Genomic DNA, 22,625 nt, shown 5'->3' with positions numbered 1-22,625 from the left:
GCAGGTGTCCTACTGACTAGGGATGCACCGAGACATCATTATCTGTATCTGTTCAACCAACAAAATTATCTGTATCCGGATAGGAACCGGAAGTGAGCATGGCTTATACCAAAAGTTGTATGAAATCGTATTTTCTAACCTAATATTCATTGGCAATGCAATTTGTGAGCGTTCAAAGCATCAACTTGATTTAACATTTGCATATAATTAGTTCTGAAATATATTTCCACATCCTCATACTGTACTTTTAGACTCTGGTATAAAGGAAAAGGACAGCCATTTTGGTGTTATTTTAGCCAAAAAGTGCCAAACTCTTTTCAACTGAAAAAAAAGAAGCCAAGACCACTGCCCTGGCACTATAGCGCTAAAGAGTTAAGTCAACTTTTTTGGACAGCCATTGTGTGTACAGTAGGCTACACAATAATTTCATTTAATTTTGAATTACACCCCACAATGACATGCTAGCCTACAAAATGGTGAGATCACCTCACCACTCTATGGATTAAATTAACACATGCTAGCCTATAATTAAGAACTACAGATTCTAACACTCAAACTATAGATTATAACTGATCCAGAGGCAAGGGAGACGATGAGTTCTCAATTACCTGTCTGTCGTTATGTCTTTCTCCCTCGCATCTCATTCTGTCTTGTCTCTCTCATCTCCCTCTCTTGTTTGGTCTCCCTCACTATTTATCCTGCACCCAATGTGCTACAGAGAGACAATTGGAGGAGAAACCTGGTCTGGAATGTTGGTTAGTACTGATGTTCGGCCCAGATTATCTTGTAACATGAGGGATTTACTGATCCAATCTTATACCTCCCAATCGGCTCACAGGCCGCCTGATAATATCAAACTCTTTGATATTTATATTATTACCTCTCTACTTTACAGATGAGACCAGTGGTTTGTTGCTGACTTGCTCCTTCGGGCACAATAATATCCTGTAGTGATGAGCCGTTATTTTCAAATCTTGTAGTGTGTGCATGTTGGAAATTCCAGAGAGCATCTGTTAAGATTCTCCTTAATGTGCATGATGCAACACAATTGTGTTTCGTTTCGGTAAGGATTTTAAATATCCTGTGAGCCTGAGAATGAGAATAAGAATTTGCTTTATATTGTCCCCTAACAGATATGGTTGTTTGTCGATATACATACAATACATGTGTATTCTATAGGAATATATTTGTTTTCTGGCATGGTGCATAATATGGAGACAACATTGGACAGGTTGCAGGGACGAGATGGGACGGTGCAAAATGCCATTCCAGCCTTATAAGGTGCCATTTATCTTTGGGGGGAAAAAGCACATCCACATGCACACTCACAGCAGCATGCAAATGCAACACAAAAACCACTGTAAATGCAACTAATATTTACTATCCTTTTACTTTGTACTCCAACTACAGGTATTTGCACATTCTTGAACACTGTACATTAGTTTTATACAGTATCTTTAAAATGTACACTTGCTTTGGCAATGTAAACATGTTTCTTATGCCAATGAACCTCTTTGAATTGCATTGAACTGAGACACAGCGAGAGAGAGAGAGAGAGAGAGAGAGAGAGAGAGAGAGAACGAATAGAATAGAGAGAGAGATAGATAAAGAGACAGAGGGAGAGAGTAGAATAGAATACAGATACAAGTAGCCACAGTGCTGAGCCAGTAGATCTGCCTCATCTCATTAATGGCATACCGTAACTCAAGAAACAATCAAAAACACATTGCAAGATGATCACATCTACAGTAGGCCATAAACACAAAACTGTTGCTCTGTGTCATCTACAGTAGGACATAAACACTTATGAAGCTGTCCCATTGTCATCCTCTACCTCAGTGTCCATTATCCTCCTCCCATCCCCTCCTATCCCTGACATTATTCCTCCCTACAGAACAAACAGAACAAAATATTGTTTTGTAACTAAAGGGCTGATTGTAGCCTTATGGCCTCTTCAACTTCTCACTTCAACTTGTAAACTGTCAACAACAACTGTAGCCTAGTGCACCATTTCACCTTTAGTAAGCCTAGGCTATACAACACCCATCTATGCTTAAATGTCACTCCACTGATGTCACGAAAATAGCCTTCCTTGTGTAGCCTGACCTTGTCATGCGAGCTATAGATGTTCAGTCCAGATAGCCTAAAGAAATTAAATATAAAGTCATGTTTTATCCGATGATGTCCTGGGGAGTAGGCTATTCCAGAAAGTGGGTTTAGTGAAACTCTGAGTTTGCTAACCTCGAGATTAAATTAAATTTCATTTAAATCTGTAAATTAAGACCAGCAATAGGCTATACCTCCCTGGATTCCTAACCTTTCTCAATAGCAACAAGAGAGAGAGGGAGGAGACGGAGATATGGGGGGAGAGAGAGAGAGGGAGAGAAGGAGAGGCGGGCGGAGGGGGGGGGGACGGAGAAAGACGGAGAGAGGGGTATCCGTGTCTACCACAGCTTCCTCCAGCGCCTCTTACCTCCAGCTGCGTCTGGCGCTGACATCTATTCTCCCGCTCCCGGTTCTCGTGCTTGAGCTAGGAGAGAAGACCGTTAACCTCCAAGCGCTCGACATGGTGTCTTCCCTCTGAAGTCGGTCAGACCGATGCTGTACCGATTTGGGAATAAGATAAACCGTCACCCATTGTTTTCTGTCTGTTAGGCTACTGGGTGCCTTGGCTTGAACAGACCAACACTATGGATCTGTCATTCATGGCTGCGCAGGTAAGGGACGCGCGCTTTGTCTATCCACAGTAGGCTAGTATAGTTTCATTCACCCCACTTTCATTTCTTAAAGTAACAACAATTTCGCCGAGAGAGTTGCGGAGCTACGAACTTCTGTTTTGTCTAATTTGTGAGGGCGTGGCACACTTCCACGTTCTTCCGATCTTCCATAATTTTGTTGTGCATATCATGCTCAGTTGTCTAGGAGTGAAACATTGCATTTTCAGATAGGCAGCGTAAACTGACAGGGTAATCAACATGCTTATAAGGCTATTAGGCTATAGGCTATCCATTTCTCCTCGTCTTGTTATGTTCGCACCGTTTTGACTAGTAGGCATAGCCTAAGTACGAGTTGGACATGTATGGTAATGTTGCATAGACACAGCTCGTATTAGCAGATGAGGCGAGCTAATTGTTGGAGATTTTTTTAATTTATTTTGTATTTATTTTTTAACTTGGATTTATGTTGGTAGGCTATGTAGTTTAGCCTACTGACTAGGTAAGCTGTGTTAGTATATGTCTTGTTATGGCACATTGTTATTAAGATTATCCTAATGTAGGTCTACCTTAAGGGGCTTTCATTCCAGGGAATTTCAACAACAAACATCAACATCCAGTCTGTGGGATTGAAAGGTGTATAGCCTAATAACATTCATTATTTTTGTAACTTGATAGCCTACAGTCAAGTCATGGATTTGTTACATATCTAATCTGATTCAGAAGGGGACCTGAAATGACATTTATTTAAATAGTCTCCAATGTGCCTCTCAGTATGAATTGAATGGACTGAAATAAGATGAAAAGCTCAGATATTCTGCCCCTAGACATTTTCAATTAGGCTACAATTTTTTTTTTAGATGAGAGATGGGATAGGGTTCTCTAAAAACATGTTTAGAAGGGAGAACGTGAGTAAGAAGTAACCATTTGATGTTAATACTATGAAAAACATAACATAAGGATCATGTAGGCATATCTGTAGACTCCAGTATATTACTACTGCGAACTGAGACCTCAGGTTTTTCATCTCTAAATAAAAGTAGTTAAAAAATGTCACTTAAAAAGAAAAAGAAGTTGTTTCACTTCAGTAACATAGGCCTACGATTCAGTGAGCCAGTCCACTTCTTTCAAAGTGCGCAGTCTAATTTAATTGGGGTGAAACTAATTCCAGGACTGCCCCCATAATGGCGACTCAGAACAAATGCTGCGTCAGTGGTTGTCCGTGGACATCTTGAAAATTGACTTTACAGTGAGAAAATGCAAGTGTTTTCACCCATCTATCCATGGGTACAGCCTGTCTGCATGTGTCTCTGACTGTCTGTCAGCCCATGGACCTCCTCCCAGACTCGGTCTTGAAAAGATGATTGATACCGTCATAACTCTCTTTCTTGAAGTTCCAGACTGTCAGAGTCAGACTTTATGAAGTGCAGGCTGCAGGGTTTGTCAGGGACAGTTCTCAGGTGTTGCTGTGTGTGTGAGATGAGGTCAACAGGGGACTTGGATGCCTGGATAAGCGGTGTCCTGTAGGGTGAGACTGAAGAGGTGAGAATAGGCTACCTTTTCAGCTAATATGCTGCAATATTCTTCTTCTTTTTTTTTTTTTTACATCAATTGTGGTTGTTGGTGGTTATACTCTGTCTATATGAAAATATTAGATTACACTCTTTATTGATATGTATTTACAGTACACTTCTGACTGGCAGGGTGGGTTAAGAGACACTTGGACAAAGACACTTAAACATGACATCACAGATTTTGATATTTCAAGAAAGAAACATTTCTGTGAATCTGTACAAAACAGTCTTCAAGGCGAGATAATAGACAAGGAGTAGTCTAGGTGGTCCTTTTTCCACGTTTGAGATTGTATCATTAGTTGTGAGCTAGGATAGCAAGCCCTGAAGGCTGGGAGACTGTCACAGTTCAGAGGCCATGATTATGGCTCTGTTTATGGCTTGTACATGCGTGTATCATGTGCTACATCAAACCCCCCGCACTGGCAGTTTGTTTGCTGTTGAAAGTGTTTTCATAATCTAATAGCTGCATGCTGGGTGGCGCTCAATAAAAGTGTTCAAATAATGCATGTTATTGTGTTTGATGGATACGGTGGAGCGGCCTCAGTAGTTTGAAATGAAAAGGGCGTATTTCATCAGGTCCAGAGTCAAGGCGTTCTCAAGTATGGCACACCATGGATTAATAGGTGACAATCGTAACACAGCTCTTGAATACTAAGTTGAGAGTGATGAGGCACTCTCTGGATGCTGTAAACAGCAGAGCCAAATGATGAAATGCTAGGCTGTACTCCAACACATACAGTAGCTGCAGACTCTGGCAGGCTCAGTAGGCCTATGCCAACTGAGAGAGTGTAACCAAGTTCAATTGGTTAAACTCACTCCTCAGTATAAATAACGCCAACCCGCACCATCGAATCAGAGACAGACCCCCCTTTCCCTAATAGAGCATATCAGCCTCATGTATCAGAGCCAGACCCCCCTTTCCCCAATAGGCCATATTGCGATTTCATGTCTCAGACACCACCCCCCCAATTGGCCATATCAGCCTCATGTCTCAGATACAGACAATATGCCATATCAGACCTAATTGTCCTGATCATGGATATGAGTACCTTCATGTTCCTGAACGTTCACCGCATCTCCCTGACATCGTATACAGATGTCCAAGGCAGAGTTAGCAACAGGTAGCACATTAGGAAGGTTTCATGGCCCTGCTCCTCCACTCTGTGTGTCTGTCGGGTCTCTGGTGAAACGATGTGACAGATAAATGAGATATGACCCAGGAACGACCATGATAATAGAACAGGCATCAGTGGGAGACCTAGAGAGAAGAGACAGTTGTGCAGTATCACTATCAGATGAAAGAGAAGGGAAGTTCAACAGATCACATAGAATTCGATTCGATTCCGATTCACAAGGTTTGGAATCGATTATCACAATTCAATTCGATTCGATTCGATTCGATTCAATATCGATTCGGTTAGTGTTACTAAAACGTGTTTTTTTAGCTGTAACCTTAATTACATGACTGCCAAGTTATGCAACACATCAATACTAGGGCTGGGTATCGATACTGATTTCCAAAAATGAATGAATGAATGAATCATTGACTGAATTAATGAACTATTCATTCCTTCATTTATTCATTCATTCATTAAATAAAAGATCGATTTTGGGATTCATGAATCGATTCTGAATCATTTGATTCAGAATCGATGAATCGATTTTTTAAACCCAGCCCTACTGTTCTCTACACAGTACCATACAGTACATTACTTTTATGTTATCACCGCTTCAATGCAACATGAAGGCTTCATCCACAGACAGTGTGGGCTTTCAGCCTCAGTTTTCAGCCCCCCACAGAGAGGTATGGTCTGTGTTCTCCTGTGAATGAGTAAACACGGCAAATCTCAGCTGCATGCAAATCATCTCTTGGTTTCAGTGAGATTTTACCATGATGATTCTACTAAGCTGAAATGGAAAGGCTTACAGTCAGTCCTTGTGTTACCACCCCATAGCTGTGTTTCTTAATTAACAAAATGCAGTGAGTGATGTGTGTGTTTTTGAAATTGATTGTCAAACCCTTTATTAAACTGCTCTATTTATTTGTCTTTGAAGGCACATCTGTGTCCTTGCTCACTGGTCAGATTGGTAATTAAATTCAAAACCAGCACAGAGTGCAACACTTCACTGTTTCATAGGCTTTTTCGTCCAGAGCAGCTTGCTGAGACTTTTATGAGATAGAAGGGAAGTAAGTGGCAGCTAATGTGTGTGTGCAAGAGAGGGGGGTGTTGTTAATGAGGAAGATACAGAGACAGAGAGAGTTTTATAAGTGATGAGGAGGACATCCTCCGTGAATAGATTCTCTCTGCAGGGCTTGAGGGGAGGTCAGGCTTCAAGTTTACTGGCAACGTGTGGTGGAAACCTTCAAGAGAAAGAAAGAGATAATTGAAAGACCTACTATGTCAAACGAAGCATACAGTAGGCCTACTTGGTGTGCTTGATTTGACTTACGGTTCAAAAGAACCAGTAGAATTATCATAAAAGTCATGAATATATGCATGCAAGGCAAGTTAAATCAAGGGGCCTTCAAATGCCCTATATTGCTTGAAATGCTTATTTGACTCAAAACTGCTCGGAGCACATCCTGGGGGTTAGAGGCACTGCTGCACTGCTGTGTGCATGTGTGTGTGTGTGTGTGTGTGTGTGTGTGTGTGTGTGTGTGTGGGTGCATATGCAAGATTCAACTGCAGGTAGCCATGGGCAAGCCCTGCAGGTTAAAGGACATGGCCAAGATTTGGGTAAATACACTTGTTTTCCATCTTCCCTGGGGTTAGACAAGCAGTATGAAGCATTTTCAACTCTGCGTGCAATATGGATTGGCGAGACCTGGACCGATTAGCCTAGCTTAGCGGCATTCACTGGTATCAGGTTAGGCCGATTAGCCTAACACTTACCGCAGCCGTTTCACTTCTCTGTGCGATTCCGATGGATGGGTTGGCTGTATCCGTTAGAAACACTGTCATGGTTCGGTTTCTATCCATTTTTTGGTATTGGTCATCTTGTGCAAAATGATCTATGCAAATACGCTGCTTGTTGATTATCTCCTTCGGTGTGTTGGGATCCATGTTCAAAGCAAGTAGCCATAGCTTCGCCCGCTCCGGATCCTTTGGAAACCTATGGAATGACCCGTGATACCCTGGCCTCGACTGCTGTTATTACAGCTCTTTACAACACACTGAACCATATTTCTAAAGTTATGGACTGTGTATCTAGATACGAGCTAGTCTATTGTAGCATCTAACTATGTGCGAGCTGATGATATCCACTTCGCTCATTGGATCGCATGTTTGTTTACCTCGATACCTAGCTAGTCACAATGCTACGCGTTTGGAGTGATGCATGTAATCCCTACGCCTGGTTCTAAAAAAAATAGTTCAGAGCATTTCTGCTTAGAAAACAAAAATGTTTAATTAAAAATTGTGATCACTCAACATGGTGAATACACACATTAAAAACTCTAAACAGAATAGTTTTGGAGTTGTATTGGGGGGTTATTTCGTGACATTTGGAAAGTAGGCTAATCGGCCCTTACCTGGTACCAGTGAATACCGCTATGCTAGGCTAATCGGTCCAGGTCTCACCACTCCATATTGCACGCACAGAGTTGAAAATGCTTCATACTGCTTGTCTAACCCCAGGGAAGATGGAAAACAAGCGTATTTCCCCAAATCTTGGCCATGTCCTTTAACTGTGTGCGGTGGCGGAAATGAGAGGCTGGGGTGGATCTGGCTCAGACCATCCAGGCTGATGTCAAAGAGACTCGTTACAGCGAGGTGGCTGTGGCTCAGTGGTAGTGTGGGTTGTCCAATGATCGTAAGGTCTGCGGTTCGAGTCCCACCTCCTCCTGTCCAAATGTTGAAATGTCCTTGGGCAAGACACTAAACTAGTCCATTTGCCATTACCATTTACCCAATCACCACACTGAGTTACTGTGGTGTAGCTAACTTGATGATTGGTGTTTGTACAGCTCACTTGATGATTGTGACGTGTGCCGTCGCACTAACGTACAGGGGTGAATCTAAAGTACCCACCAACGTACAGGGGTGAATCTAAAGTACCCACCCACCTTTCGGCGTTGCCGGTTGGGGGACAATGAGGGTGTCGCCTCTGCCTTCACTTGATGAACTACATCTTCAGCTGCTTTTCAGCTGTCACTTCCTGAGTACACATTTGCATTGCCAGTCAGCCGCAATGATGAACTTGAAACTATTTCTGTTCTCACTGACTGAATGATGGCATATTGAATCAAAGTCGTACATGGAGTGAAGGGAGACTTGATCACATGTGACAGGAGAAGAATGAGGTAATGTGATTCTCAGTGGGCTCCGAAGCTGCCCAGTGCATGACTCACCCCACTGTAGTCTATGTTATATTACATCCTATACAGTCTTCTTATTGGCATGATTGGATGCTGCATTCATGAAGAGTAATCCATTTCAGTCTCATTATGAGACTTTTTTTGTACCGTTTCAGCTCTGCATTAATACTTTTGGATTCAGTTTCTTTGTGTAAGGCTATATGGTTCTAATATGGTTCTTTGTGTAAGGCTATATGGTTCTAATATGGTTCGTTCTTTGTGTAAGGCTATATGGTTCTAATATGGTTCTTTGTGTAAGGCTATATCGTTCTAATATGGTTTGTTCTTTGTGTAAGGCTATATCGTTCTAATATGGTTCGTTCTTTGTGTAAGGCTGTATGGTTCTAATATGGTTTGTTCTTTGTGTAAGGCTATATGGTTCTAATATGGTTTGTTCTTTGTGTAAGGCTATATGGTTCTAATATGGTTCTTTGGGTAAGGCTATATGGTTCTAATATGGTTCGTTCTTTGTGTAAGGCTATATGGTTCTAATATGGTTCTTTGGGTAAGGCTATATGGTTCTAATATGGTTCGTTCTTTGTGTAAGGCTATATGGTTCTAATATGGTTCGTTCTTTGTGTAAGGCTATATGGTTCTAATATGGTTCGTTCTTTGTGTAAGGCTTTATGGTTCTAATATGGTTCGTTCTTTGTGTAAGGCTATATGGTTCTAATATGGTTCTTGCATGCAGTGCTGACTTGGATTAGGCCACCTTCAGCCCAGCAGCAATCTCAGAGTGATCCTGCCAGCTTCAATTAAATAGGATAAATAGCAATTTTGATTGTAATATTATTTTATTTAAAAAAATATTTGTTTATAGCATTGTTAAGTTACAGCACTGCAAGAATTGTCTAAATATATCTTATTATTATTATTATTATTATTATTATTATTCTGTAAAACACTGTGTGCTTCATTTGCTACGGTATAAATAAAATTCACTTTGACTTAAATCCGTAAACAGGAAGATTTGTTTTCCTCTGATCCCAAAGCAAAACCAGGATGAGAAACATCCTCAGGATAACATTATCAAGATATTCGAGATGGCGGTAAAATAAACAAGAGTTACTGGGTTACTGCAAACAGACACTTTTCATTGTCAATTTTACGTTTCAGGGTTGACAGGGACAGAATGTTCAGTAGAGCACTTGCTGCTACTAAATGTGGTCGGAATTGCGTCGCATGAGAAAACGTTGATTAGTGAGAGCTCTATCAGTTTACCTCTTCTGCCCTTGAGCTCCTGATAGAGGGGTTGAAAACACTATATTACCATACACACAAACAATATAATACAACACAAACTCTATATTACCATACAACACAAACACTATATTACCATACAATACAAACACTATATTACCATACAATACAACACAAACTGCAAACACTACATTGCCATACAACACAAGCACCACATTACCATACAAACTACAAGCACCACATTACAATACAATACAAAATACAAACACTACATTACAATACATTACAAACTACAAACACTACATTACCATTCAATACAATATGTTTTTCCACCAGGTTTTTTAGCTGTTAACACAGTGAAGTAGGACATTGATATCGTTTTCTGTGGCGGATGATGCAATATGAAATATGAAATAGTCCGATTTATAGTCAAATGCAATGTTTAAACACACAGCTTTGGGATAACTGTCCCCCTCATACAGTATGTATGCTCTATAAATTTGGTCTAAAACATCTCATAATGACATGTGGAGACACATACGACCTGTTTTGTATGGATCAAGGTGTGTTGATGTTACTACTGTACCCAGCAATCCACCCCTATGTTCCAGATTGAAACAAATACCTCTGTTACAGCAATGGTGTGATCACAGTGATAACCATATACTGTACAATACCTGCTTGTCTCTAAAAGGTTGCGGCTTGCAACTATTTATTTCACACCAAATTCCTGCCCCGACATGTGAGTACTGTGATAGAATAGAGAGACATGTGAGTACTGTGGTAGAATAGAGAGACATGTAAGTACTGTGGTAGAATAGAGAGACATGTGAGTACTGTGGTAGAATAGAGAGACATGTGAGTACTGTGGTAGAATAGAGAGACATGTGAGTACTGTGGTAGAATAGAATAGAGAGACGTGAGTACTGTGGTAGAATAGAGAGACATGTGAGTACTGTGGTAGAATAGAGAGACATGTGAGTACTGTGGTAGAATAGAGAGACATGTGAGTACTGTGATAGAATAGAGAGACATGTGAGTACTGTGGCAGAATAGAGAGACATGTGAGTACTGTGGTAGAATAGAGAGACATGTGAGTACTGTGGTAGAATAGAGAGACATGTGAGTACTGTGGTAGAATAGAGAGACGTGAGTACTGTGGTAGAATAGAGAGACATGTGAGTACTGTGGTAGAATAGAGAGACATGTGAGTACTGTGGTAGAATAGAGAGACATGTGAGTACTGTGATAGAATAGAGAGACATGTGAGTACTGTGATAGAATAGAGAGACATGTGAGTACTGTGGTAGAATAGAGAGATATGTGAGTACTGTGGTAGAATAGAGAGACATGTGAGTACTGTGATAGAATAGAGAGACATGTGAGTACTGTGGTAGAATAGAGAGACATGTGAGTACTGTGGTAGAATAGAGAGACATGTGAGTACTGTGGTAGAATAGAGAGACATGTGAGTACTGTGGTAGAATAGAGAGACATGTGAGTACTGTGGTAGAATAGAGAGCCAGAGGGGGATGCAGTAAGAGAAAACCCCCATGGGACCTTAAATCTGAAAACATCTGAAGGGTAGTGAATAGCAAGAGATAAATAATGTATTGATCCTGTTTGAATTGTGCCATCACATATGATGTTTGTCAATTTAAAACATACATTTTATTAATCTCTGTTGACTTGTTAGTTAGCTGATATTAGATAGCTGACATTACACTTGTTTAACACTCACCAAAACCTTGTAAAGCCGATCTCGGATGTCAGCTCTTACAGAACTCTCCTTTCGCATTCCTGCAGAACTCAACATGGCCTGACCAATAGTGATTTTCACCTCTTTTAATAATTTTAAGCTGGTTCTAGAATAACTGTTTTACAATTTTTTACGATAAACTGCGACTTTCTTGACTTGCAAAATGATGTTTTAAATTGACAAACATCATATGTGATGGTCATGGCACAACAGGATCCAGAAATGATATTATGTTTATCACCGTTGACTAGTGGACATATTTTTTCCGAAATAAGGTCCCGGGGGATGGCTCTTCCTGCTTTCGCACAGGCAATCTACTGTATGGAGACTGACTGTCCATTGATAGGCCATGCAATCTGTCTACTGGCATACGATTGATGGGACAGAATAGAATTACACAGTCATCAAGTTAATGATAGACCTAGAAAAGAGAGAGATAGTTAGAGAGACAGAGAGTGTTAGAAAGAGAGAGTTGGAGAGATAAAGAGAGACAGAGTGAGAGAGAGAATAAACACACAGGGTGCAATGAGTGACAGCATTTTGATGTGATGTGTGCGGGGGAGAGAGACAGCGAGAGAGAGAAAGAGGGAGACTTTGTGACAGAGATAGAGAGTCTGACATTCTGTCTCTCTCACCCTGCTTCTCTGCCCTCACTTTTTCAGCAGCGTGCCCAGAAGATGGCCTACAGTAAAATGGCCTACAGTAAGATGGCGTAAGATGGCCAACGGTAAAGATGGCTTACATACATGATAAGTACCGAGGGCTGGGGGAGGCCCAGAGGTCATGGAGACGGAGCAGGAAGGAGAACCTGAAGACCATGAGCTTGATACTCCGCCATCGGTGAAAACTCAAGTGTTTCCTACCGAGTACTGTATGATGCACACTCATAATAGCCACTGGCATTTTTGTCTTTGGAGACAGGACTGTGTCATTGAACTCTCTTCATTACTTCTGTCTGACAGACAGACAGACAGGAACAAATGGATGGACAGAAGTGAACGTCTTGTAACTGAATCAGCCTCCCATATATGGAGGGTTTGTGGCATGTAGCCTACAGTAGAGAGGGAGAAAGAAGGCTGTCTACATTCAGAGGTCTTGAGGGTGTGGATGGGTAGTGTTCAGATGATATCTCAATGATACAGAACTCTCTGTTATCTGTATGAATAATCATTTTTTTCTGTCATGAAAAACAACAAAACAAAAATGATGATAACCTCTAATGATTATTTACAAAACATTGTACTGAATAGTGTGTGTATGTGTGCGTGTGTGTGTGTGTGTGTGTGTGTGTGTGTGTGTGTGTGTGTGTGTGTGTGTGTGTGTGTGTGTGTGTGTGTGTGTGTGTGTGTGTGTAGAGGCAGAGGGGAATAGCATGGCATGCATGTGTAGCGCCGTGAGCACCAACTTCATCATCTCAGGACATTTCTAGTGCAATTTAAGGAGTGCAACACTAAAACGGGGGGGAGCAGCGTTTGTGGTGATAAGGTACACTTATAGATAGAATCATAACCAGGGAGCTCCAGTGGCCTCCAGGAGAAGCTGTTTGTCATCCTCATCTCTCAGACCGAGGAGAAAACATGGCTCTCGTTACCTCCTACCATGCAGTTCACCACAGATCAAACACTTTCCTTCCGGTCGCTACTCAGCCCTAAAGGCAGGGTTAGCCCCTCTCTCTCTCTCTCTCTCTCTCTCTCTCTCTCTCTTTCTCTCTCTCTCTCACACACATACACACACACCACTAACCCACCCCATCCTGAGCAACATCTTGCTTCAGTGGAGATTCAATTAGGGGCTTCCACATCTGAAGTTCCTCTATATTACACACTGCTGGTACAGGCAGGCAGGAGCTGGAGGGGTGGCTGACACTAGCGCTAGACAGAATGAATTCACACCCATTCCCTTCCAACACAGTGATCTCTCTCTCTCTATCTCTCTCTCTCTCTTTCTCTCTCTCTCTCTCTCTCTCTCTCTCTCTCTCTCTCTCTCTCTCTTTCTCTCTCTCTCACACATACACACACATACACACACGATTGATTCCAATTTCACCCCTGGGAATGCTTCTCCCCTATTATGCAAAGCCTTTTAAGAAGATGCTGTTCACAGTAAAAAAAAAAAAAAAAAAAAAAAAACACAGACAGTAACAAGGATGGATGGATGGATGGATGGATGGATGGATGGATGGATGGATGGATGGATGGATGGATGGATGGATGGATGGATGGATGGATGGATGGATGGATGGATGGATGGATGGATGGATGGATGGATGGATGGATGGATGGATGGATGGATGGATGGATGGATGGATGGATGGATGGATGGATGGATGGATGGATGGATGGATGGATGGATGGATGGATGGATGGATGGATGGATGGATGGATGGATGGATGGATGGATGGATGGATGGATGGATGGATGGATGGATGGATGGATGGATGGATGGATGGATGGATGGATGGATGGATGGATGGATGGATGGATGGATGGATGGATGGATGGATGGATGGATGGATGGATGGATGGATGGATGGATGGATGGATGGATGGATGGATGGATGGATGGATGGATGGATGGATGGATGGATGGATGGATGGATGGATGGATGGATGGATGGATGGATGGATGGATGGATGGATGGATGGATGGATGGATGGATGGATGGATGGATGGATGGATGGATGGATGGATGGATGGATGGATGGATGGATGGATGGATGGATGGATGGATGGATGGATGGATGGAGGGAGGGAGGGAGGGAGGGAGGGATGGATGGATGGATAGATGGGGGATGGTCCTACTGTCTCGAGTCTGGAGTGTGCACGAGTTAAAATGTCACATGGTCACATTCCTGTGAGTGCATAATGCGCACTCCTGCCTGCTCCCCCACCCCCAGCGCAGGTGTACAGTAGCCCACTGGCCACGAGCGTGCAGGCAGGTAGAGCCCACATCAAGTATCCCCGCGAATACAGTTATGAACACGGTTACAACGCAACACCCCCACCTACTATACCTGTGGTCTATAGTGGAGGATCAACAAAATGAGGAGATAGAGGAGGTTGAGAAGGTTGAGGGAGAACCAACGAGAGATCCCGACTCAACTGACAACGCAGGTGAAGGCAGGGAGAGAGAAGAAGCAGAAAAAAGTGCTACTTTCAACCACAATGGCTAACGCAGTACCCATGGCTGCGGTAGGAGGTGAATTCTGTGCTGTGTGTGTACTGTAACCATCGGGGGCAAATCTAAATTTGTTACCGAGACAACACAGTTTATCCAAGAAACACAAAACCTGCCGGGACCGATGTATCACCCGAAACACTGAGCCACTCCCCACTTGTTTTTAGCGGGTAGATCAGAGTAATCACTCAAAAAAAAGTGCTGCACACAGCGAAATAAAGTGATGGTAGTGCTGGTGGGACCACATTATGACCTACTGAAAAAGTCGGTGGCACCTTTGCTGCTACTGTAAAAGTTAGTTTAGAGCCCTGAACAGGCGATGAGCTCACGGAGAGCAAAGAGGGCACATTCACAGGCTGGGTGACATCAGAGTGGAGGATGGAGGCCAAACAGACACAGAAACACAAAGAGTGTAATAGGCACAAGGGAGTCACCTACACTACACCCAGGGGTGAAAATTAACTTTTTGGCTCACGGTGAGTCACCTGCCAAGGGGACTGTAGATGAAAAAATCTAACGGCCAAGTATATATATTTTTCAGATAGTCTTTCCAAATCTAGTCGCCAATTGGAAATTTTACCTGCATTTGGCCGGTGGCAGGTGTTAATTTTCAGCCCTGACTACACCGTATTACCTTCTTTATTCAAGATTCAAGATCAGTTTATTCGCCATGTACATGGTTTACACATATAAGTACTAGGTATTTGCCTAGGGTAATGGCATATCCTGATGAAGAGGACATAGGGCAGGGTGCAGGAGAGGACAGTGAAGACATGACTGCAGATGTAATACAAAGATACAGTGCACACATTCACACGATATCAGCTATATTTAGACTTCAGGAGCTACCCTGTTGTAACAAAAGATTTAGGGGATAAGCACGCCTTAACGGAAGTCGCTTTGGATCTGTAGCTAGGTCTGCACTGATCTGTGTTGCTCTGTACAGGTTCACTATTTAGCTGTCTTCTCAGAATCAGACTGATCTGTTTCCGGGAGTGTGATGTTGGAAGCTATAGGACCATGCAGGGTTCCACCTGGAGCTTTGGGCCTAGGAGAGATCCGGATCCAGATGGCTCATGTGTGCAGCACTGTTCTTTACACCATGGCAGTGTGTGATTCTCCAGGGTGTGTTTTAATTGAAATGCTACCATGTAAAATACATGAGGGTGATCCACATATAGAGCCATGGGACTAGAGTGCTTCAGCACATCCTCGGGAACGACCAGGCAGGCTCTGTGAGGGCAGAATGGCACAGATGTGTTCTTGGGTGTAAGCTACACTTTCAAACACATACTGCACATTTATTTGGTTCATATATAATTAAAATGTGTGCTCTTATGAATGATTAATGGGTTTCTGTTGTAGACGAAAAGCATTTTTCTGTAATTTTTGAAAGGAATCTCATGATGACAAACTGAATAGATCACCAGTACTCAAACTGTGTCTAAGTACTGTTTCAATGAGACTTTCCCCAACAGAATGACAGAATTACATAGATGAAAGAGAAACTGCATTTTAATGATACTCTGAAGTTCTGTAAACAGAAGCTGATGAACTGATTATTTTCATGCAGATTGAGATTTTGAGTACCCATACTGAGATGCAGGTTGATCATCAAGATTATCAATAAGAACATTACAGAAGACTATTTATAATTCATTGTTATTTATATGACATTTATTTATTTATGTATGTGTTTATTTATTTAAACAGGCAATCTCATTGAGACACAGGGTCTCATTCTCAAGAAAGACCTCATCAAGACAGGCAGCGGCAATGTTACAGACAGAACATTCAGTTCAGAGACAAAATTAAGCACAAAACATTAAAATCATAAATGCAAAGGTGCCAAAGGGAAAGTCAGATTATACTATTGAATATCAGCTTTAGATAAATTGACTCCAGCCTCTTCTTCACAGTATCACTCTTTTATTCAAACCAAATGGTATTACTCAAGGAAAACGAACAATGACAGCAGACCAAAAATAAACTCTCCTGGTTTTGCTGGTGTCAAAACAAGAGCCATGTTGAACTTCTCAGCACATTTTAGTCTTTCCAAACACAAACAGAGGCAGAAACAGACAGAGGCAGAGGTAGAGACAGAGACAGAGACAGAGACAGAGACAGAGACAGAGACAGAGGCAGAGGTAGAGACAGAGACAGAGACAGAGGCCAAGGCAGAGACAGAGGCAGAGGTAGAGGCAGAGACAGAGACAGAGACAGAGACAGAGACAGAGACAGAGACAGAGACAGAGACAGAGACAGAGGTAGATGTAGAGGTAGAGGTAGAGGTAGAGACAGAGGTAGAGGTAGAGACAGAGGTAGAGGTAGAGATAGAGGTAGAGGTAGAGACAGAGGTAGAGGTAGAGACAGAGGTAGAGGTAGAGATAGAGGCAGAGGCAGAGGTAGAGGCAGAGGTAGAGATAGAGGTAGAGGTAGAGACAGAGGTAGAGGTAGAGGCAGAGGTAGAGGTAGAGATAGAGGCAGAGGTAGAGACAGAGGTAGAGGCAGAGACAGAGGTAGAGGTAGAGACAGAGACAGAGACAGAGACAGAGACAGAGGTAGAGACAGAGGTAGAGACAGAGGTAGAGGTAGAGACAGAGGTAGAGGTAGAGGTAGAGGTAGAGGTAGAGGTAGAGGTAGAGGTAGAGACAGAGGTAGAGGTAGACACAGCGGTAGAGGTAGAGACAGAGGTAGAGGTAGAGACAGAGGTAGAGACAGAGGTAGAGACAGAGGTAGAGGCAGAGACAGAGGTAGAGACAGAGGTAGAGACAGAGGTAGAGGCAGGGACAGAGGTAGAGACAGAGGCAGAAACCAGGACAGAAGCAGAGACCAAGGCAGAGACTTAGGCAGAGGTAGAGGCAGAGACCAGGACAGAGAGAGGAAGTGAGATAGAGGCAGAGACTGAGACAGTCTTTACCATCAATATTCTAACCATTGTTATGTTTCGCAAGCTCAGCTTCTCTCTAAATCTTGTTTCTGCAGGGGGGTGGGGGGGGGGGGGCTTTTCTTGAAGATTAAAGCTGGAACTCTAACGGGGCGTGTCCACTAGCCAGCGATGTGTAGTGAAAAATATTGCCTTTAATTCAAGACCAACGGAGAGTAGGTACCGGAAGGCGACGTGTCCCATCTTCCGGTGGCGGGCGAATTGCTCGGGCAAGGCGCTGGGAATTTGCAGTTAATTTGCATAAAACGGACTCAGAGGCTATTCCATACAAATTCCAGGTGAGGGTAAAAGTGGAAAATAGACCCTTGCCAGCCGAGCTCCACAAACGTGGAAGCCAGGGTTTATTTTGATAAACCGACCACATATTGATAAACTGCATGGTTACTTTCTCGCCTGAAATGACATTGAAATGAGTAAACTGAAAATGTTGGCGGCTGAGAGAAGAGTGAACCCGAGTGAAACGCCCAACTCGCGCGGGCACGTGGGTGGACACGTCCTGGAAGTCGTGGCATGAATCCTAAACGCTCTAATTCCCTGATACCTCTGCTCAGCCCCCAGGACAGACGCAGTCGTTGTTTCCTGTTGACAGGCGGCCATGTTGTTTCCTGTTGACAGGCTGCCGTGCAATGTGGGGTGTGATGGCTGAGTCCGACAGCACACTTCAGACAACAGAAACACACACCAACACACGTCTGGAGCCAGACGTTGGAACGAGGAGGGCTGTCCAGATGTCACACACACACACACACACACAGAAACACACACACAGTACAGACATACAGTGCATGCACATACTGTATGTAGCTACATCAATTCTCAACTTTTTATGTCAGGTCTTCTTTGTGTCGCAGGCAGGCTCCAGCTCTGCTCTCAGCTGGTCAGAATGGGTAATCACCTCTTGTCGCTTGTGTGCATCTGAATCTTGCGTTCACTTTCTAATTACCGGTCTTCACGCCACTGCTGCTCATTACCACAGATCAGCCTGGCAGCTTAGTCCCAGCTGGGACATTGAATTATGTCTCCCTGGTGAGGATTTCAGGCCATGTGTACTGTAAGACTTTCACTTAGCTTGTTTGTTAGTCAGCTACTGTCTTAGGGGCATACACTGCTGGTCTACTGTGTATTAGCCCGAATGTCTCAAAATGCCACTATAGACAAAAGATAAGTCATACAATGCAATCATTTCTGTCTAGAAGCAAGGTTAGGGACAGTAGCCTAATGTAGAATATTTCATGTTGAAAAATAGTCCCATAGAAACAGTGTTCTGGTCCAGTTTAACTGCAGGTGAGTCACACTGAGACCAGCAGAGAGGCACCAGAGAGATTGAGACTGGTCAGAATCCCTTCTGAGTTGGACGATGAACTATTAACTCTTATAGCACAGGGAGGAATTAATCCTCCCGATTATTATGGGGAGTAAGAATTAAATAGCTTTGGTGGACTTTATGACTCTACCGCGGTTATCAGCTATTTTCAGATCTAAGAGGATAGATTTAATAGTATCACCTCGTGGGGCACCATCCTTGATATATACAGGGGAAGTAGATAATCATACTTACTTTTGGACAGTCTATCTATTCATGAGGCATCTGCGAGTGATATTATAGATTCATACGCTATGACAGGACAACAATTTTATCAAATTTATGAAATATATTGCAATTCTATCCTACACAAATGTGAATAAAAGGGTATGAAAACACACAAGGAATACATAAATGAGATACACAGTAGTGGATACACAACTCAAAGCTCACAATAAAAGAATGCCAATAGGAATGGAATGTCAAATGATACAGTGTATTTGCATTGCATCATTGTGACCAACACCTCTGTTGCATCAAAACATTACATCTTCATTCCAACACAGACGTAGTCACACCCATGTCAACCGTTCAGGTTAAGTTGTTTTATTACCAGTGGGATACATTCAACAAGATATGTATAGCATTGTATACATTTCATTGGTTCAGCTTTAATAATGTAGATGTACATGTCATGGGACATACCTGTGTGCAGTTAAATCTGAACAATTTGTCTGGAGTGATCTCTCCATCTAAGGCAGGCGGAGTCAACTGCCCGTGTCTTCATCTTGTGCTGCATCTCTACATCCTCCTCCCAGCAGCCATTGGACTCTGTGTTCATAGATTCAGGGAGGGGGTCAGAGGAGTTCAGGCCTCTGTCCTGTCTGTGACACTAGCTCCTTCCCGACCTACTGCAGTAGGTCCATCACCCGGCCACTCGCTACGTCTGTTGGCACCGCCTCCCTGATGAGGATAATGATAATGCCTGGGAGATGGCCCTCCTTACTGCATACATTAAGTGCTCGGCTGCCTGGGGATTCACTCTCTCTCTCTCTCTCTCTCTCTCTCTCTCTCTCTCTCTCTCTTCTCCATTAGAGACCAGTCACTCTTCGGATTGACCTCATTGATGTCATCGCAGGGGAATAGCCAGTTAGGATGAATAGGTGAGGAGTGGAGCTAGCGTGTGATCCCAGTATTTCTCCAGGGCTCAGAGCGACAATTCTCATATGTTTTAAAGTCCATAGGTTCATATAACGTGGAGCTCTTCTGGAAAGCAGTTCTAATGGGTTTTCTGAGGCACGTGTAGCAGAGTATGCATTTCTGCTTTCACTTCCTTCATGATCGTCAGCTGGGTTAGATGGTCCCTCTCTGACAAGGCTATCACTCCTCCTCATCATCATCATCATCATCACCATCATAAAGTAAATGGACTGCATGTATATAGCGCTTTTAACCAAATTGCTTTACAATGGCATCTCATTCACCCATTCACACACAAATTCACACAACAATGGCGGCAAGCTGCCATGCAAGGCGCTAGCCTGCTCACTGCGAGCAATTTGGGGTTCAGTCAGTGTCTTGCCCAAGGACACTTCAACTTGTAGGCAGGAGGAGCCGGGAATCAAACCGCCGACCCTACGATCATTGGACGACCTGCTCTACCTCCTGTGCCACAGCATCATCATCACCATCATCACTCCTCCTCCTCCTCCTCATCATCATCATCACACACCACACTACATTGCACCACAGTACAGCACATTACGTTAGATGTGGTGGAGGAGAGGAGTAAGAGTGGATTATCTGTCTTCTGCTCTGATGATAATCCTCGGCTCTTATTGTCCCGAGCAATAAATCACTTCACCTCCACCGTGTGAAATATTCATCTCCACGTTAATGAAGCCCTGTTCCCATGGTGGAGAGAGAGAAGAGGAGAGGAGGGGAGGGGAAGGGAGAGGATGGGAGGACAGGAGGGTGGTTTAATGTTACATAATGTATACCGTTGTGTTCTGTGTCATCGTCACCCTTCCACCCCCCTCCACTTCCCCCAGATTCCCGTCATGACGGGTGCCTTCATGGACTCCTCTCCCAACGATAACTACAGCGGCGAACACTCGCTCTTCAACTCCTCGGCCAGCGTCCACGCCCACGCGGCCCAGGCCCAGCAGGACGAGCAGCAGGCCCAGTCCAGCGACGCCATCTGGCTCTGGATCGCCATCGTGGCCACCATCGGCAACATCGTGGTGGTGGGCGTGGTGTATGCCTTCACCTTCTGATCCCCTGCCCCCCCCCCCCCCCCACCCCCAACACCCTCTCTCCCAGCTAACCCCAGTGCCCCTGGACCGCCCCCTCAAGATAACCCTATCACCCCTGGAATTCCCTATCGTAAAAGGGTGATCCGCATCAGGGTAGGGCCTAATGAGAGCGCGGCCTCATTAGGGCGCCCTGCCTCAGGGGAGTCGGTGATGTGGCAGAGTGACTCAATTTAATCAGCGCAGGCCTCATAACAACACAACACAATAGTTTGTAAGCGGTTTCATTGTAAAAAATATTGATATATGTATGGGGGCGCCCCGGTAGCTCACCGGGTAAGGCGTGCCCCATATGAAGGCTAGTCCTTCGCGCAGCGGACCCGGGTTCGATTCCCGGCTCGGGTCCTGTGCCGCATGTCCTCCCCTCTCTCTCTCTCCCATGTTTCCTGTCTCTCTAAACTGTCCTGTCCCGCTGAAAAGCCCTAAAAAAATATCTTAAAAATAAATAAATATATATATATATATATTTATTTTTTTTCCTGCCGAATTTACTCCCCCCCGGACAGTGCACCCTTATGAGGACGCGCCTTCCTGAGGTCGCACTCTAATGCGGATGGCGCCCTAATGCCCTGTAATGCCCCCCTGACCCACCCCCCCCCTCCCCGCTGCTGCAGACTTCACTCCCCCCACCCCCCTGCTGCTGCAGACATCACCCCCCTGCTGCTGCAGACATCACCCCACCCCCCTGCTGCTGCAGACATCACTCTGAACCCTGGGATTGAATTGAAAAAAAGGAGCTGGAACTGAGAGAGACAGACTTTAAAAGGGGCTTAAGATGAAGGGTGAACCCAACCATCTCCAAAGCCCCCAGAAAGTCCCCGGGCAATTTAGGGAAGTGCTGCTTAATTATGAGGTGGAAGGGAAGGTGGTGAATCTTTGAAAACATTGAAGGGGGAGTTTGGATTACTCCTGAGGCTGCCACAGAGAAAAAGCTGACAGCACAGGGCTAACTGTGCTGTCTACCCGTCTGGGTAATAGAGGTTTGACCTGGTGTTTCATCTTGTGTCCAGGAAATGGACGTTGTCTTTAATGATTTTAATGGCTGCAACACGGTTTTTAACACCACAATCCTTATGTTGATTCTTATCTGCTTCATCCGTACAGTATGTCACATCAACATGTTTAGAAAGACAATCAGTTCACATTGTTGTTGTTCTCTGACAAGTTTCTATATGTTTGGAGTATTATACTGTATTTACCATTTCGCTACTGTCGGATCAAAAACTTGTATCTCCATTTTGGTGATGTTTTTTCTCTCTCTCAATTGAAAGCTGGGATGG

The 22,625-nt window shown here is 43.6% G+C and overlaps 1 protein-coding gene across 1 annotated transcript; it reads left to right on the top strand.

The window, feature by feature from the left end:
- Positions 1–2,690: 2,690 nt before the first annotated feature.
- On the top strand, positions 2,691–21,309 carry LOC311319253 (uncharacterized protein C14orf132; the record flags this gene model as incomplete). The annotated part of the gene is made up of 2 exons (XM_084450748.1): positions 2,691–2,717; positions 21,085–21,309. The coding sequence occupies 2 exons, from the start codon at positions 2,691–2,693 to the stop codon at positions 21,307–21,309; spliced, it is 252 nt and encodes an 83-aa protein (XP_084306874.1).
- Between the last annotated feature and the right edge of the window lie 1,316 nt (positions 21,310–22,625).

This window comes from Borostomias antarcticus (assembly GCF_949987555.1).
Source record: "Borostomias antarcticus genome assembly, chromosome: 16".
NCBI classification, from domain to species: Eukaryota; Metazoa; Chordata; class Actinopteri; order Stomiiformes; family Stomiidae; genus Borostomias; species Borostomias antarcticus.
This window is presented reverse-complemented; position numbering and strand designations above follow the sequence as displayed.